This window comes from Pseudonaja textilis, chromosome 9 (assembly GCF_049901715.1).
Source record: "Pseudonaja textilis isolate UNSWEBS1 chromosome 9, rPseTex1.2, whole genome shotgun sequence".
NCBI lineage: Eukaryota > Metazoa > Chordata > Lepidosauria > Squamata > Elapidae > Pseudonaja > Pseudonaja textilis.
In genome coordinates, this window is record NC_141998.1 from 22,616,915 (window position 1) to 22,634,328 (window position 17,414).

General features: G+C 39.9%; 1 protein-coding gene across 9 annotated transcripts; it reads left to right on the forward strand.

The window, feature by feature from the left end:
- The first annotated feature begins 7,433 nt into the window (after positions 1-7,433).
- On the forward strand, positions 7,434-15,219 carry LOC148125061 (uncharacterized protein CXorf65 homolog). 9 transcript variants are annotated; one of them, XM_087939127.1, is made up of 7 exons: positions 7,435-7,555; positions 7,947-7,984; positions 9,108-9,194; positions 9,497-9,613; positions 10,734-10,808; positions 11,381-11,479; positions 12,556-15,219. In XM_087939127.1, exons 2-7 carry the CDS (start codon positions 7,960-7,962, stop codon positions 12,621-12,623), a joined length of 471 nt encoding a protein of 156 aa, XP_087795253.1. In that variant the 5' UTR covers positions 7,435-7,555; positions 7,947-7,959; the 3' UTR covers positions 12,624-15,219. The 9 variants fall into 9 exon arrangements, 8 of the variants coding, with proteins under 8 accessions (XP_087795258.1, XP_087795253.1, XP_087795256.1 ...); XM_087939130.1 differs by having other exon boundaries at positions 7,449-7,555; positions 9,113-9,194; XM_087939128.1 differs by having other exon boundaries at positions 7,536-7,803.
- The last annotated feature ends 2,195 nt before the right edge of the window (positions 15,220-17,414 follow it).

Here is a 17,414-nt window from a genome sequence, read left to right on the forward strand (position 1 = left end):
TGTCCTAATTGGATGTCCAAGGTGCAGTGACTTTTAATGAGGAAGATGTTGGGTTAGGGAGAGGGAGATCCAGATTGACATTCAAACCAAGTCTTGGGTACTGAATAGCTAACTCCTCAACTTATTTCACAGGGATATTGTGGGGATAAATTAGGGAGCATATGCCTTGAGCTCTCAGTGCAAAGGGAGTATCTAAATGCAATAAATAAGGAAAACTCTAAAACTCATGGACTTACCTAGCAATCAGTTGTATTGGATTCACTTTTTTTAATCATTGTAGAGAAATTGGAAAGGATAGTTCAGGAATTACACATGGATCAGTGGTGGGATTCAAAAAAATTTACTACCGGTTCTGTAGGCGTGGCTTGGTGGGTGTGACAGGGGAAGCTTACTGTAAAATCTCCAGTCAGAGGTGGCATTTGCCGGTTCTCCGAACTACTCAAAATTTCTGCTGTCGGTTCTCCAGAACTGGTCAGAACCTGCTGAATAGCACCTTTGACACGGATGTATATGTGTGTGTGTGAAGCTAGCAGTTGAGACTTGATATCCCTAGTCACTTTGTCTCCTCTTTGCAGAAATCCCTAGAAAGGGTCTTCCTCTTGGTGTCCACCAGTTGATGCAGGTGGCATCATCAACAATCCATCTCGAAAATCTGAACTGGGAACGATCTAATTAGCCCTTCAATAGCTAAATACATTCCCCCAAAAATCCCACAACTATAGGCTAGAGTGAGAAGTTTAAAGAAAACAAGCAGCACTGAAAGAAGGCTATGACCAATCACTTGCCCAGCAATGTCAAGAAATTTACATGATCCAATCCATGAAGTCACCATGATCTTAGGTCAACTCAGGGGAGACTTACCTGTTTAATGCTGGGCATCGGTGGGATCTTCCATTGCTATAAGCATCAGCCAAGACACTTGGCCTGTTCAACTTGGAAAGCCAAAAATACAGATCCTTGCAGAGTGATGATGAGCCATCTGCCATTTTGGCATTCCTAAGTATGAATCAGATTCGTTTAAAGAAAAATGAGAGGAACCACATCTGCTTACTGATTTGTACATGAAATTGCTTTTGAATCCCATGTGAAATCATCCTACCACACCAAATTACAGGAAAATCCAGAAAAAGAGAAGGGCTGTTGATTGCACAGGATTCCAGCTAGTGTTCTGAAAGTGTATTTGCATTGCTGTCATTTTCAAACTTTGACAATGAATTAGCATTGTCAAAGTTTAGCAAAGAATCTGAATGGTGAGATTCCCCAGAAATAACGGCAAAATCTTTAGATGCTCAATTTTCACCCTTGAGATAAGTCTCAAGGGTGAAAATTGAGCATCTAAAGATTTTGCCGTTATTTCTGGGGAATCTCATCATTTTGAGGTCTTGTGCATTCCTTGCTCTCTCTTTTAGAAATTGTTGCAACGTCATTCACCGCTTTGTGGACCCACTCAGTTGAGTTTTGAAGAACCGTTGAGTGTTCAAAAGTCTCCCAGGCTTGGCTTCCTTGAGACAGATGCAGAAGAAAGGGACTTGAAACTGTTTTGATTGGATTAGGAGCTCAGCCCTGTGACAAATCCTGAGCTCTTCTTCCTTCTGTGCATGGATAAATAACCCAACCCTGATTAATAATTTTTCATCCCGGGAAATTGATGTGTGCTATTCAGGGCGTGCAATCCAAACACGACAACTTTGTTTTTGTTTTCCTTGCAACACGGAAATAATTACCCAATCCAATCCCGTTTTTGTAATCGGTACCCCATTTATCACTACAGACTCTTTTGGAGTTGGGGAATCAAAACAAAAAGAGGCATATGCTAAGACCAGCAGAGAGCGCCCAAGACTTTGATTTCTGCCCAAAAAAGGACCCGTGGAGAATAGAAGCTGAATGCAGCCGCCAGTGTTGAACATGGAAGCTACTGCTTAAGCAGTGATGGGTGTTAAACACACCTCCTCATTTGAGCCTTTGGTCGAGTCCAAAAGGAGTGAGATCCAGGCTCTCTGACTCGGATTTAAAGCCAGCACACTGGCAAGCTCAGTAATCTGATTGCAAGGAGCAAGTCTATCTTTATTTATAGCACTGAGCAATAGCACTTAGACTTACATGCCACTTCACAGTGCTTTTACAGCCCTCTCTAAGCGGTTTACAGAGTCAGCCTATTGCCCCTAACAAACTGGGTCCTCGTTTCACCAATCCCAGAAGGAAGGAAGGCTGAGTCAACCTTGAGCTGGTCAGGATCAAACTCCAGGCAGTGGGCAGAGTTTGTCTGCAATACTGCCTTCTCACCACTGTGCCACCAGAACAAGATTATTCCTTTCTCCTTTCTTTCCTTCCTTCCTTCCTTCCTTCCTTCCTTCCTTCCTTCCTTCCTTCCTTCCTTCCTTCCTTCCTTCCTTCTTTCCTTCCTTCCTTCTTTCCTTCCTTCCTTCCCACTTAGTGCTTTTACAGTGGTTTACAGAGTCAGCCTATTTGCCCCCCAACAATCTGGGTCCTCATTTTACCAACCCCAGAAGGATGGAAGGCTGAGTCAACCTGGAGCCTGCTGAGATTTGAGCTGCCAAATTGCAGTCAGCAGAAGTAGCCTTCAGTACTGCATTCTAACCACTGCACCACCGCAGCTCTTATATCCTTTTAAATAAAACTGTAATGCACAGAAAGTGCCATGAGTAATCTCTTCATGCTTCTTTGAGGAAATAACAGAATTGGAAAGGACCTTAGAGGTCTTCTAGTCCAACCCCCTGCTCAGGCAGGAGATCCTATATCCGGGATGGCGAACCTATGGTACGCATGCCAGAAGTGGCACACAGAGCCCTCTCTGCGGGCACACAAGCGGTTGCCCCAGCTCAGTTCCACCATGCATGCACATGTGCCTCTCACCAGCCAGCTGGTCTTCGGGTCTCTGCCAGGCATGCATGGGGGACGCATGCACATACATGGAGGGCACTTTAGGGGGACACACATATGCATTGCATTTTGGAGGTTTGTGCATACACATTCATGTGCACATGCGCATGCTTTGGGTACTCAGTGCCGAAAAGGTTAGCCATCACTGCCCTATATCATTCTGGACAAATGGCTGTCCAGTCTCCTCTTAAAAAACTCCAGTGATGGAGCACCCACAACTTCTAAAGGCAATTCATTCCACTGATTAATTGTTCTAATTGTCAATGAATGTCTCCTTAGTTCTAGGTTGCTTCTCTCCTTTATTAGTACCTGTCATGCCCTTGTTAGAGTCGGACTCTGAAGGAGAGGAGGAACAGCCAACAGGGAGTGGAGGTGTGGCTCCGGAGGTTGTGGAGGAAGCTGGGGAAGGTCAGAGGCTGGCTGGGCAGTCAGAGGAAGAACCGGGCCCATCCCCTCTTCATCCTAGGACATGCAGGGAGGAACAGAGAAGGAAACAACTTGGCTTATGAGAGAGGAAGTGGCCATGATCTCCCTCATTGATTGCAGCTGGGGAGAATAGTATATAAGAGAGACGGTTAAAACACAGTGTTGCTAGAAGCAAAGTGTGTTTTATTTGGGGCTGAAGTTATCTTGGTTGGCGTCCTTTCAACAGACTGTGCCTTGTTATCTCCCTGAATTTGGTAATTACTTATCCTAGTCCGTTGTGGAAATTTCATCATTGTAGTTTGTTTGGTTTTTTATTTCACCTTTATCTGCTCATTGAGTTCAGACTGTATTGCTTTCTTTTAAAGACTATTTTTGAATAAGTTTAATCTCCAACTGAGAATGATGGAACAGTGGGGCCAAGTTGGAGGCAATAAAGGACATTTATTTACATTTTGGATTTTATTACATTTGTGTTACACTCCGGATCATCACAGTATCCATCCATTGCTTCTTGTTCTGTCTTCAGGGCTTTGGAAAATAGATTGACTCCCTCTTCTTTGTGGTAGCCCCTGAGATATTGGAAGACTGCTATCATGTCACCCCCAGTCCTTCTTTTCATTAAACGAGACTTACCCAGTTTCTGCAACTGTTCTTTATACTGTATGTTTTAGCCTCCAAGGCCCCTAATCCGCTTTGTTATTCCTCTCTGAATTCTTTCTAGAGACTCAACATCTTTTTTATATCATGGCAACCATATTGTGAGAGTTGGGTTAGGAGAAATTACGGGTAGGCAAACTTGCATTATATTAGACCTGGTGCAGGGGTGGTATTCAGCAAGTTCTGACCAGTTCCGGAGAACCAGTAATGGAAATTTTGAGTAGTTCAGAGTAAATACCCCCTGTGACTGGAGATTTTACAGTATCCTTCCCCTGCCATGCCCACAGAACTGGTAGTAAAAAAAAATTGAATCCCCAGATGAATTAATTTCCACTATTAGTTATATTGATGTATTCATGTGATCAGTAACTTAAGGTTGTGGCAGTGGCCACTTTCTTTGATGGTAGACATTTTGGAATTGTAAATCATGGCACACACTTAGCAAATACGCCACCTTTGATGAATAACTGCACCAGATGTCATATAGCACTATATATAGTCAAAAATATGTTTTTCACACTCCTGCAATAAATACTCTTTCCACCTGGAAAATGTGTGGTGTAACAAAACAAAATTAGAGAATAGGAGGGGGTGTAGTCTTGGGTGGTTATGTAATTGTGACTCAAGTATTCCAATTTTCAGGATCCTTTCAATTTTATCTTTTTTAATGTCTCTCTTTCCAACTTCTTTTCACCTATTTATTACACAGTCTTTGAATGGTCACTCCAAGGAGGACAACTCTCCTCTGAACTTCTTAAATTGTGTATGGATAAGAGAGAGCAACGTCTACTCTTGGATGGAAAGATGAAGTTGATTGAGTAAAACAGATCAAAGAGGTTGAATCAAAAGGGACTCAACATCTAAACATCCAGAGAAACCACCAATGGACAATTAAAGCAAGGGTCATCTAGAACTTTTCAGTTGACTGTTTTTTTTAATCCTTGCCTAATTTGTTTAAATTTAATTTTTGTAGGTGTCATTTGAAAAGAAAGAGGCTACTTATCTACAGTGCATCTCTCTGGCTCTATGATATATTGTGTATAAGGGAACCATTTTTGCTTGAACTTAGCTCAACTTCCTTTAAGAATGTATACTGTCAAGTTTGTCAATTTTCTTCTCCAATTTCAATTTTCCACTCTGATTGGGACAGGCAAGATATCTGTTTTCCAATATTCTGTTGGGCTGATTCTTGCAGAGGTCAACATGTATCTTACTAAATTGTGATAGTTCTCATTTGTTTTTTTCTAGAATTATAGTAGCCTGGTTAGAAACATCTGTGGTTTCAGTTAAAGTTTTATATTTAAAAAAATAAGTGTCTTAACTTTCAACATTTTTCCTGTTACTGCTGACTTGTGAATTCTACCATCACTAAACTTTTATTCCCAAGTGCTAGATGCAGTAGTCACTTCATTGATATCTTAAGAATAATTAGATAGGTCATGAGTAAATGTGATAAATAAGACAATGCATTTTATACCAATTTTCTCTTCAAAGATGCTATACCAAGCAATAAAAACTTAACTGTGATAAATGCCTAAAAATCAAAAAGAAAAAAAACTTACATTCATTGATAATGGGAATTGATTTAAGAAATATTTTGCTTCTAATGCAATATCAGCACACAAATGGCTGGGTAATTGTCATGAAATTTTTGATAACTTGGTGGTCAAACCAAACTTTCCCCTACTCAAGAGCTTAACATCACCACCGACCAAAAGATCTTCCTGTTGGCCATACCTTGAGGTGAAACCACAAACTGACCTTCTCTGGATGTGGCTAAACCTGAGGGAAGGTCAAAATTGTAAATCATTTGATGTTTAGGGCTTGGAATGCCCCCCCCCCCCCCCCCCCCCCCCCCCCCCCCCCCCCCTTTTGTGAATGACCTTCGGAGGGATGGCAATGTATGCTGACCTGTGAGCCAATTTGTACCTGAGAATTGGATGGGAAGAGAAATTGGAAAATGGACTGTGATGTATTGCAGATGGCAAGTATGGATATGGAATCAAATGGATGTTCCCATCCAGGATGACTCTTTTCAAGAGAGAGGGGGGTGGAGATGAGAGAGAGAGAGAAAGAGGGGGGAGAGAGGAAAGAGAGATAGAAAGAGAGAGATGAGAGAGAGGGGGGAGGGAGTGGAGGAAGAAGAGAGGAAAGATGAAGGGAGAGAGAGGAGAGAGAGAAAGATAGAAAGACAGAAAGAGAGAGAGGAGAGACAGAGGGAGGAAGACAAGGAGGAAGAGAGGAAAGAGGGAGAGAAGACAGGAGAGAAAGAAAGAGAAAGAGAGAGAGAGGAGAGAGGGAGAGGAGAGAGGGAGGGAGAGGAGGAGAAAGAGAGGACAGAGAGTGGGAGAGGGGAGAGAAAGAAAGAAAGAAGAGAGAGAGAGGAAAGAGGGAGGGAGGAAGAGAGAGAGAGAGAGAAGTAATTTCAGTCTTGCTTGTGAGCATTCTCAACTACTTGAAGAATTGAGGGTTTTTAATGACCATATTTACAGTACTTCAACCATACATACTTCACTTCATCCCATACCTAGGAAAACAAATGACTCTTACAGAGTTGGAGCAACTGAACAGTTTATTAAAAGCCCAACATTATGTTGTAAAGAAGGATATAAAGTCAGCATAGGTGTCCTTCTGTGAAATATGTTTAAAGAGAACTGAAGAATCTACACTACATTGAAGGAGCTGGGTTTTTTTTAAACAGGTTATTCAAAAAATGTCAGGCATTCAATGGTACAAGATAATTTATGATTATGGCTCATGATGTAAGTTTCCAGTGAGCAGACAAATAAAACTGGGTCCTATAATCGTTATTGCAAAATATTGCTGTGAGTTCTTATGTCATCTAAGACACATTTTGGAAGAGCATCCTATATGGGAGCTGGTATCTGAGGAACAAAATTATTCAAAGATGATAATGGGGCATTGGTTTCTTTTTTCTTTTTCTTTTTGGGGGGGGGGGCAGTAGGTGAGTGTCATCTCTTTCAATGTTATTCATTTCAGAGTCTGATTCTGGAAATTAAATATTCTCTCTAACCTTATTGTTCCTTAGAATCCTCAGTATGATTAATCCCAAACCAACAGATTCTCATTCTCTCTCTCTCTCTCTCTCTGTCTCCCTCCCCACCCGCTCTTTCTGTCTCCCCCTCTCTGTGGCTCTTTGTGTCTCTCTGTCTCTCTCTCCCCCTCTCTGTCTCCCTCTCCCTGTCCCTTTTTTCTGTCTTCCCCTCTCTCTGTCTCTCTCCCCCACTCTTTCTGTCTGTTCCTCTTCCTCTCTCTGTCCCTCCCTCCCTCTGTCTCTTTCTCTCATCCTTTTGTTCTTGATTTTTGGTCAGCTGATCTGAAAATGGGGAGATTTCTTTGTTGTTTTGCTTTCTCTTGGCTTGTCTGCTAGCAAAGATGAAGAATGTTTACCAGCCCTCTAATAGGGTATTGTATCACCCTTGGAGAGCAAACAAATGAAGAACTGGGCAACGGGGAAAATACGTAACCAACTTGGCTTCTAGTGAAAGGCTATTTTGAGAAACGATCCTTGAATTACTTTCATTTGAGAGAGCCGTATAGAATTCAGGAGGTGAGGCAGCTGCTTCTGCTCAACCGGCGTAATTTTTTCCTGGCCTTGTGAACAAAGTTGGTATATGTGATTTCTGTAACTGCCATCTTGAAATCCTAACGCAGGCCCTGACTTTTAACATTTATTTGCTCTCTAACTCTGCCGGAAAGCTGTTGGGTTGGCTGCTTTGAGTTCTTACTTAAGAAGGAAGGCGAAAAGTGCGTTTTTCAAGTCGTGTCATCTAGGGAAGTACAACAATTTCCTAGGAAGTAGGGCAATTTCTTCCTCCATGGGTAGAAAAGTAAACCGCACCCGCCATTTCTGGGGGTGGGGCATTTTCTGAAGCATGTTATGCTTTCTCTGACTTTCGATCTAATGACTCCTTTCTCATTGCATGTGTTTCTCCTTTCAGGTTATCAGTAGAAATGTTTATAACTGTTCTTTATGGAGGTAAGTCAGCTCTCTCTCTCTCTCTCTCTTTGGCTTCAGTTATATTCTGTCAACGAATCTGTGCCTGGTTGAAGACATCAAAAGTGTTCCTAAAATTTCTCTGGAAGTCCTCGACTTACAACTACAACTGAGCCCAGAATGATGGGTGTGAATTACATTTCCTTGAGGGCGGCCTCAGGGTTGTGTTTGACCTCGAAGGGCTGGGAGAGGCACAGCCAAGGAGCATGACCAGTTCAATGTCACTCATCGACGTTCCGTTTTTTACCGCAACAGCCTCCTGGAGCCTTCTGCCAGTGAAAATGGAGCCCAGGCTCCGTTTTCGCTACAGAGGGTTCCAGGAGGCTGTCATGGCTAAAAATGGAGCCTGGAGCCTCCCCGATCTCCATTTTCACTGGCAGAGGGCTGCAGGAGGCCATTGAGGCTGAAAACGAAGCCCGGGAGGCTGCATGCGGTTGTCCCAAGCCAGGGGATGGGATCCTACCAGCATAACAACCAGTTCAATGTGCATGCACTTCTTCATGTGCATGTGCAGTACTTGCCAAAACTTCTGCAAGCAATCACCATCTCCTGCTGATGCACAGCAATCAGCTGTGGCGCGCAAAGCAACTAAGGTAAGAATGAAGGACAGCCTAGAGTCCAGGCAGGCGGGTGGGCCAAACTTAAGAAAAGATCTTCATAGAGAACCAGTTTGGTGTCAGCTGCTCTTTGGAATGACTAGTTCTATAGAACTGGGCCGAACCGGTAGAATCCCACCCCTGTCCCAAGCTCCGTTTTCACTGGCAGAGCCACCGTTTTCACAGGCAGGGCAGGCCCATGGCCAGATATAAGCATTGCATGGACTGGATCTGGCCCATGGGCCTTGAGTTCGACACCCCTGGTCTAGCCTATCAAGCAAACCAAAATGAATACATTGCTGCAGGAATCATCAGAAATACGGAGGTTTACAATACTGGTCTTTAACTGCGACAAAGGCTTTGAATTGATTTGATTTGGGGTTTCACACGTTACTGCACATACTGCAAAATGGATTGCTGTCCATTGTGGTTGCTTAGCCATTTGTGTTGATGTCTGCTCCAAAGTTGGAGAAATGCTGCAATTTTTGCTTTCTTTATTTCTTTCCTAGAACAGAAGGCCAATCTTTTTAATATATACTGCAAAGTCCAGATTTTGCTAGATGGCATTAAACACCGCTGTGGATGTGAAGATAAAGGTGACACGGCTTAATAGACATAGTCTAAAATTGTGTTTGCATTGAAATGCAATTTCTGTAATAATGAGCTGATTTGAATTCACTATATATTTGCCTGTCGGGAAAAGATAAACAGTAACTTGTATGAAACATGATCGATACATTCCTGTGAAGGGAACAAGGAAATAGAAGTCCGTTGTAATTCTACCAATGTGCACTTATTTTGAACCATATTCACTTTGGTCGGAAAGAATAAGAAGTCTAAGAGGTCAGGGCATAATATACATAAGCTACTTAACTTGTGGGTAAATTCTGAATTTCAGAGGAAATCGAGTTAGCAGATGAGAGTGGCCAAGTCAAGAATTTGCTTCAAAACAAATGTCACTATGCAACTGAACTCCTGGGAGAACGAGAGACGTATGTGCTACTTCGTGTCACAAGTAAGAGACTTGGTTTGAATTTCTGCAGAATCCAAAGACAGCCTTGTGCACATGCCAAGCTGAAGACAAATTGCTCAGTTTCTCCACAATTTTATCCTAGAACTAAGGACATATTCTTTGTTCAGAATAATTACACGTGGAATGGATTCACTAGATCAGGGGTCTTAAAACTTGGCAAGTTTAAGGCTTGTGGACTTCAACTCCCAGAATCCCTCCTCCAGTCATGTTAGCTCAGGAATTCTGGGAGTTGAAGTCTACAAGTCTTAAACTTGCCAAGTTTGAAGACCCTTGTGATAGATGATAGATAGATAGATAGATAGATAGATAGATAGATAGATAGATAGATAGATAGATAGATAGATAGATAGATGATAGATAGGTATGGGGAGAGAGGGGGGGGAGAGAGAGAGAGAGAGAGGTGATAGATGATAGGTGATAGGTGATAGATCAGGGATATTCAAACTTGACAGCTTTAAGACTGGTGGACTTCAACTCCCAGAATCCATCCTCCAGTCATGTTAGCTCAGAAATTCTGGGAGTTGAAGTCCACAAGTCTTAAATTTGCCAAGTTTGAAGACCCTTGCACTAGATCATAGAATTGGAAGGCAATTGTCCCTTCCAACACTTTTATTTGGTTATTCAGTGCAAAACTGGCTCTTCGAAACTAGAAGATCCATGCTCCAGAAGAAAGAACTATAAGCTTGCATGCCAAGCTCAATCATAAGCATTGGCTACAATCCAAGTGCAATATGAGTTCCCTTAGTTTGGTTTATGACATTGTTTCCTTGTTGGAAATCCACTAGGACAATTGTGGTTTCTGGTGCTTCAGAGTTTTATTTTGCCGCTCCATATGTTTCCAACTTTTTTTTAAAAAAAGAAGAAAATTGTAGAAGGAACTACATAATGACAATTTCATTAATGCTTTAGGGATTATCTTTAAAGGAAGTAGGCAACCGGATTTAAAATACTGGATTTATTCAAATAAGATATTTGTCATCTGAAAAAAATCACATTCAAAAATACCTTTCCATTTATGGAGAACGTCCTGATTAGTACACCTTATTCTGATTTCTAGATCACAGTTGTTTCCATCTTCACATTAATTGCTTTCTTACCACAGATGGAGAAAAACCTTCAGAGACTGAATTTAGGCCGCTGTTGAAGGATGAGCACATTATTAACTCAAAGTTTCTAGGTCAGTAAGCAATTTAATTTTCATTTGTCGGTAAGACCAAAAATTATCTTGAAAATAAAACAGGGAGAAAAAACTGAATTTCACTTGAACATTTTACAGATGAGATGTGTTGGAAAGCATAGCTGTATTCATATTTCTTATTTTCATTTTATTATTTTTGTAAAAATTCAAACTGATGGACAAACATAATGTTCTTTTGTTTTTCTGTTTTCCGCATAACAACAACCCTGTTAGGTGGGTTGGGGTGATAGAAAATGACTGGCCCAAAGTCTCCCAGCAGGTGCTCCCTAAGGCAGGAATAGAACTCAAAGTCTCCTGGTGATTGGTCCAAATTCACCCAACCAGCTTTCATGCCTAACGCAGGACTAGAACTCATGGTCCCCTTGCCTATATAACAGCCTGTGAACATCATTGTTCTAATTGTAAGCAACTTTTGTAAGTAAACTGTTGGCCTGAAACTGAACTTGAGTTAGATAATTACCAATCTTGCAATTAGGGTATTCATTGTATTCCTCAGTTGTAAAAGCTAGGTTAATTCGAGTGAGCTAATTATGCATTTCTTCTACATAAAGCTAAATTAGGAAGTTGTCAAGAGCACAAGGGACCCTCCCCAAGGATGAAATCCAGAAGGGTTCATCGGAAGTCAACCTTGGATATTCCCACTGCTGAAGGTAAGTGTTAAGGTATTGAGATTTAAGAGCTGGCCAGTTGCTGTAAGGCTGATACAATGTGAAGTTGATGCAATCAGCATAGCATGGGTATTGCCTTTTTAAGACCATGTCTTAGCCTTTTTAAGAGGTGTCTACATAAAGGCAGCCATTAGAGGGTGTGTTCTCTCTCCTTGTGTCCAGTATCCATTACAGAGTTTTCCATGTAGAGTTAAGTAAATAGATTGCTCGTCGGGTATTTGCCTACCACGTATATTTCTGTATATGTTTTGTATATAAACCACTGTTAAATGTCAAAGCCTCGGTGTGTTGTGTTTTGCTCCTGGGTTGTCTCACAATAGTAGTCATGCTGCAAATATTCTGACAGTAAGCTTGTTATGAAGGGAAAAAAATGAGAGAGGCTTGGTTTATTAAGCATTTTGTGATGTTTTCCATGGGCCTTTATAACAATGGATTTATCTTCTGAAGTGGCTTACATCTTATTTTGTGAAGTGTGCTTGTTAAAGAGATCTTGTACCCTATCCACTTTCAACAAACCAAGATACTTGAGATTGCTCAAGTATTAATGCTTCCAAAATCAGGTTGTTGATTCTTGAGAATCTCCAAGGCAGCTAACATAAAACAATACGATGAAATTTCATCTAGACTTTTTATATTTTAACACATAAGATGGTTTCCATCATATTCCTCCCAAGACCTAATTTTCTATATTCTGTTCAGATAATACAAGGCCCCAGTCTTTTGCTATCGAGGTAGACACTTAACTATGGATCCAGAAGCAAATATTCTCAGTTGGATGAGAAATAACCATCTAATGGTGTTATCTAGTTGGATAATGAACCATGTGCAAGAAAACCATCAAGCTCAGAGAGCACCAGTGACCTCACAGTACAACCCTGAGCTACAAAAATTATATTCTGTTGGTAACCGTCTTTGATGGCTTCCCAAACACTGTAAATCAACCCTGTTTGCAGCCTTACTTATTTTGATTTATATAGTGGGCCATCTCACCTCCATGACTCCGGACAATTCACAAGTTCCATCCATACTTGATTTCTCATTGTTTCTTTCAATTGCAGGCATAAGAAACACTTCACCCCATGGCAGTAGAACCAATGTTTCTCCAAAACAGAGCAAGAAGAACTGATTGGATGGATGAATTCATAACCCCCTGATATGTTTTTGGAAATGTCTCTTTTCTGTTTGTTGTAAAATGTGGATTAGAACTCTTCCTTCTTGCCAAAAGTAAAATTGCAGCATGATAAGAGTCCTGTTGGAGTCACTAACGTCTTGAAATTCAAATCCAAATTTCATAATAAACTTCACTACAGGCAAGAATGCCTAAAACAGGAGTCCTAATCTCTCTGGGGTGTCTGTGTGTGCTTGTGCCTGCACACGTATGGTACAGGTGGGCCAAGATTAATTAACTATAGAGATGCTGGCAGAACTTAAATACATTTTCTCACTCTTTCTCTCTTAAAATACTGTGGTTTCTTATTTCTCATTTTCTTCCAAAGCTTTTAAAGAATTGAACGAATATCTTTATTCATAATGAAAGTAACCTTTAGGAATATTTATTATTCAAGGATCTGCATGTCTTTCATCAGATCAATAAAAATAGAATAGAATAAAATAGAATAGAAAGAAGGAAATAGAATAGAATAGAATAGAATAGAATAGAATAGAATAGAATAGAATAGAATAGAATAGAATAGAATAGAATAGAATATATGGAGTGGAGTAGAATAGAATAGAATAGAATAGAATAGAATAGAATAGAATAGGTTTGGAATATAGAATAGAATATAGTAGTTAGGTGATAAATAAAAATTACTATATTATGGTAATTTTTAATATGAGTTAAAGGGGAGTAAATTGAATGGTGTATAAGATAAAAAGGTGGTGCACTCAAATGGATAATTAAGAGAAAATCTTTGGAATTATTAACATTAAGATGAAATGTATTGAATAACGAAATAAGAATATGTGATGAAATGGCAAATATGACAGCTAAAAGTATAAGAATATAGTGAACGGAGAATAAGAAATAAAGAATTTTAAGATATTATATAAAAAGATAAGAGTATATTAAAGAAAAATAGCATAAGCTATACGAACTAAAATTGGATAAAATAAAAGTAAAAAATATAAGAATATTTTTGAAAATTTATAGAAAATGGAAAATGCAATGATATGATAAAGAAACTGAATATGTGAGACAGATATGTAATTATGGTCATGTTTGTAAAAACCTGGAATCACACTGTTCGCTAAAAGATTAAGAATAAAAAACTTTTTTGGGAAAAAAAGAATAGAATAGAATAGAATAGAATAGAATAGAATAGAATAGAATAGAATAGAATAGAATAGAATAGAATATGGAATAGGAAAAGAATAGCACAGCACAGCACAGCACAGCATAGCATAGCATAGCATAGCATTGGAAGGGACCTTGGAGGTCTTCTAGTAATCTAGTCCAACCCCTGCTCAGACAGGAAACCCTGGCCTATACCATTTCAGACAAATCATTGTCCAATCTCTTCTTAAAATCTTCCAGTGTTGGAGAATTCACAACTTCTGGAGGCAACTTCTGTTCTACTACCTGTCAGGAAATAACTTCTTCGTTCTAGATTGCTTCTCTCCTTGATTAGTTTCCATTGCTTCTTGTCCTGCCCATGGGTGCTTTGAAGAGTAGCTTGACTCCCTCTTCTTTGGGGCAGCCCCTGAGATATCAGAACTTACCTGCTGAATTTGCTTTCATTCTCATGGGGAAAATATGTGAGCGAGGAAATTCTCCTGAGCGTTCTATAATCTGATTTTAGTCATCATCAACGTCAATTAATTCATCAGTGTTATTATCTGCTTTATGCATCATCATTTTGGCAGCTATGAGTTTCATGTTCTTTTATATACTTTTTATATTGCAGCATTGTTTCCATTTTCATTCAATAATTGTTTTGGTATGTCTTTTAAGTGCAGGTAATAAAAATATAACACTGTAAATTTAAGAAAAATGCACGTGAGCATCTGTATTGCTTCATATAATGCTGAGAATCTAGAATGGATCCATGTTGCACCTGTAATGGGATGTGAGAATATTCTTGAGGAATGGAACAACAGACACAGCCTAGACCATGGTCAGATAATAGAAATCTGAGTCCAAGGCAAGACTGTAATTTGAGAAAGCATCTCATACTTGACCTTCCACAGTTCTAGAAAAGATGAAGGGAAAGAGCCAGTTTGGCCTAGTGGTCAAAGCATCCACAAAGCATCCAAAGCTAGATAGAAACTGGGAGCCTGAGTTCTAGTCCTACCTTAGCCATCCAAACCGGCTTGGTAAGTCTGAGCCAATCACCAAGAGACTGTGAGTTCTAGTTCTGCTGAAAGTTGGCTGGGTGATTTTGGGCCAATCACCATAAGATTGTGAATTCTAGTCCTGCCTTAGCCATGAAAACCAGCTTGGTGAGTTTCAACCAATCACTAGAAGACTGTTAGTTCTAGTTCTACTTTAGGCATGAAATCTGGCTGGGTGACTTTGGACTAATCTCTAGGACACTGTGAGTTCTAGTTCTGCTCTAGGCATAAAAGGTGACTGGAGGACTCTGGGCCAGTCATTCTCTCAGCCCAATTCACCTAACAGGATTGTTGTTGTAGAGGGAAGAAGGAATATTACATATGTTCAGGGCCTGGAGTTATTTGAAAAAATAATAAAGGCGGGATACAAATAAATAAAGAGGAGGGAAGCCCGTCCAATTTGCAAGATTCTATTACTGTAACCTTATAATAAAAGCAGTTTTAATATTCATGACTTTGGTATTCAGATCTGGTCAGCCTTGATGCCTTCCCCCTCTGTCACCAGCTATGTTTTGCAAAGTCAGTGATTGACAATGAGCTGGTGACCTTCTACCGCTGTACTATAGAGAGTACCTTAACTTACTGCACCTCTGTATGGTGCACAGGGGCAGATAGGACAGTGCTCCAAAGGGTGAACATCATTGCCCAGAGGATCATGGGTTGCCCTCTCCCCTCTTTGGAAGAGCTTTATAGCTCCCGCTGCCTTAAGAAAGTTCAAAACATCCTCAAAAATCCATCACATCCTGGGCACCCTTTTTTTTTTTGAACTATTATTTTTTTGAACTATAATCTGGCAGATGGTCCAGGATAATAAAAACAAGGACAAATAGGCTGAAAAACAGCTTCTATCCCAGGGCAGTAACTCTATTGAAGTCTACTGTAGCGTGCAATAGTAATGCAATATCAGGGGTTTTCAATTCAATGTATAGAATGTGAAGGGTGTGTGTTTGTGTTTATTTTCACAGTCATAATGTACACTGAAGATAGTATTTAATTTCGTTGTACGAGATGCAATAACAATAAAGTAAACTAAACAAAGTCAGTGATTGGATTTGGACACTAAGCTAAAATCAAACCAAACCAGCTCTATTTTTTTATTTTTTTTTTGCATCATTATCTGAACCCAGCCATTATGGGATATATTATTGCCAACATTTCTAAATTATTTTCTTATTAGTGAGGAGGAGAATAAATTTGCAGAGGGATACGAGCTTGCCTTTCTAATCAGAAGGACAAAGTTCAGTGTATAATGAGAAACGCACTTTGTTGAAGATGTAGGCAAATTGCTGGCCATTAGACTAATCCAGTATTTCTTAATCGTAGCACCTTTAAGATGTATGGACTTCAACTTCCAGAATCCACCAGTCAACATGGTGGCAGAGGGATTCTGGGAATTGAAGTTCACGCATCTTCAAGGAACCAAGATTGAAAAACATTGGATTAGTCAATGCAAATCAAGATGGACAAACATCTTATGGGCATGAATATTCAGTACTAGGAAAGAAAATACATATTTTGGATCTTCATTACTTCCTGAAATCACAGGAGGTTAAGGGGACCTCTTTTCAGTTCCATGTGTAGGTTAAACATTGGCCTGAAAACTGGACTTATTATCATCCATCAGTCTGTAAGAGCAACTGCCACCAACTATCATCGTAGCTTTTGAATGCGGTTATGTTAGTGTGTCACTCTTGTGCTTCTTCGTTCAGTACAATTGCTTACATCTGGAGACACAGGATTAAATAGGTTTTTTCCAGTTTAGGACAGTGGAACAGATTACACTGTATTTACCCATGCTTTGTTAAATGTATTTGGCTACTAAAATTGGGAAGAGTGTTATACACCCTGCTGCCTTAAGAAAGGTCAAAATGTTCTTAAAGATCCATCTCATCCTGGGCACCCTTTTTTTGAACTATTACCATTTGGCAGACAGTATAGGATAATAAAAACAAGGACAAATAGGCTGAAAAACAGCAGAATCTATACTGAATTCTACTGTATAGTGCAATATTAATGCAATATCAGGGGTTTTCAATTGTATAGAACGTGAAGGGTGTATTTTTGTGTTTTATTTATTTTTATGTAGAATGTACACGGAAGATGGCATTTAATTTTGTTGTACAAGGTGCAATGACAATAAGAAAAACTAACTAACTAAAGGCTTAATTTTCCAAAAGGATTCCTCTTTAAATTATTTTGGAAAAGTTTGTGTGTGGTTGTAATTTGCTTTTCTTCTCTTGAGGTGATACTTCAGCGGTTGAGCAGGTATAACCTCCAGATAGAGATGAACGACAATTTGGTCCTTCAATTATGGCCATGTGTCTACTCATCCTCTACCAGTGATTTGCTTTTCATTTAAAACAGAGAACTGTTTTTGAAAGAGGATTCACAGCTACAGATCTGGACAGCAGTGAACCAGAAATTTCACAGATGGGAGCTAGTGTAGGAAGTTGGGTGCGGGGCAAACATATCCAGAAGTAGGGTTGCAATGCAAACCAGCTTCATATTCCTGTCAAAAAAATATTATATGGTGTCTTCACATTACTTCTTCATTCTGGATAGTCCTATTTAAAGTATTCATAAT

Bases quoted from the DNA above. Each gene is read 5' to 3' on its own strand.
- LOC148125061 (XM_087939126.1), top strand. From the start codon at position 8,431: ATGCGGTTGTCCCAAGCCAGGGGATGGGATCCTACCAGCATAACAACC. The intron at 8,596-9,112 runs GTAAGAATGAAG...TTCCTAGAACAG, and splicing joins TGGCGCGCAAAGCAACTAAG to AAGGCCAATCTTTTTAATAT. The intron at 9,614-10,733 runs GTAAGAGACTTG...TTCTTACCACAG, and splicing joins TGTGCTACTTCGTGTCACAA to ATGGAGAAAAACCTTCAGAG.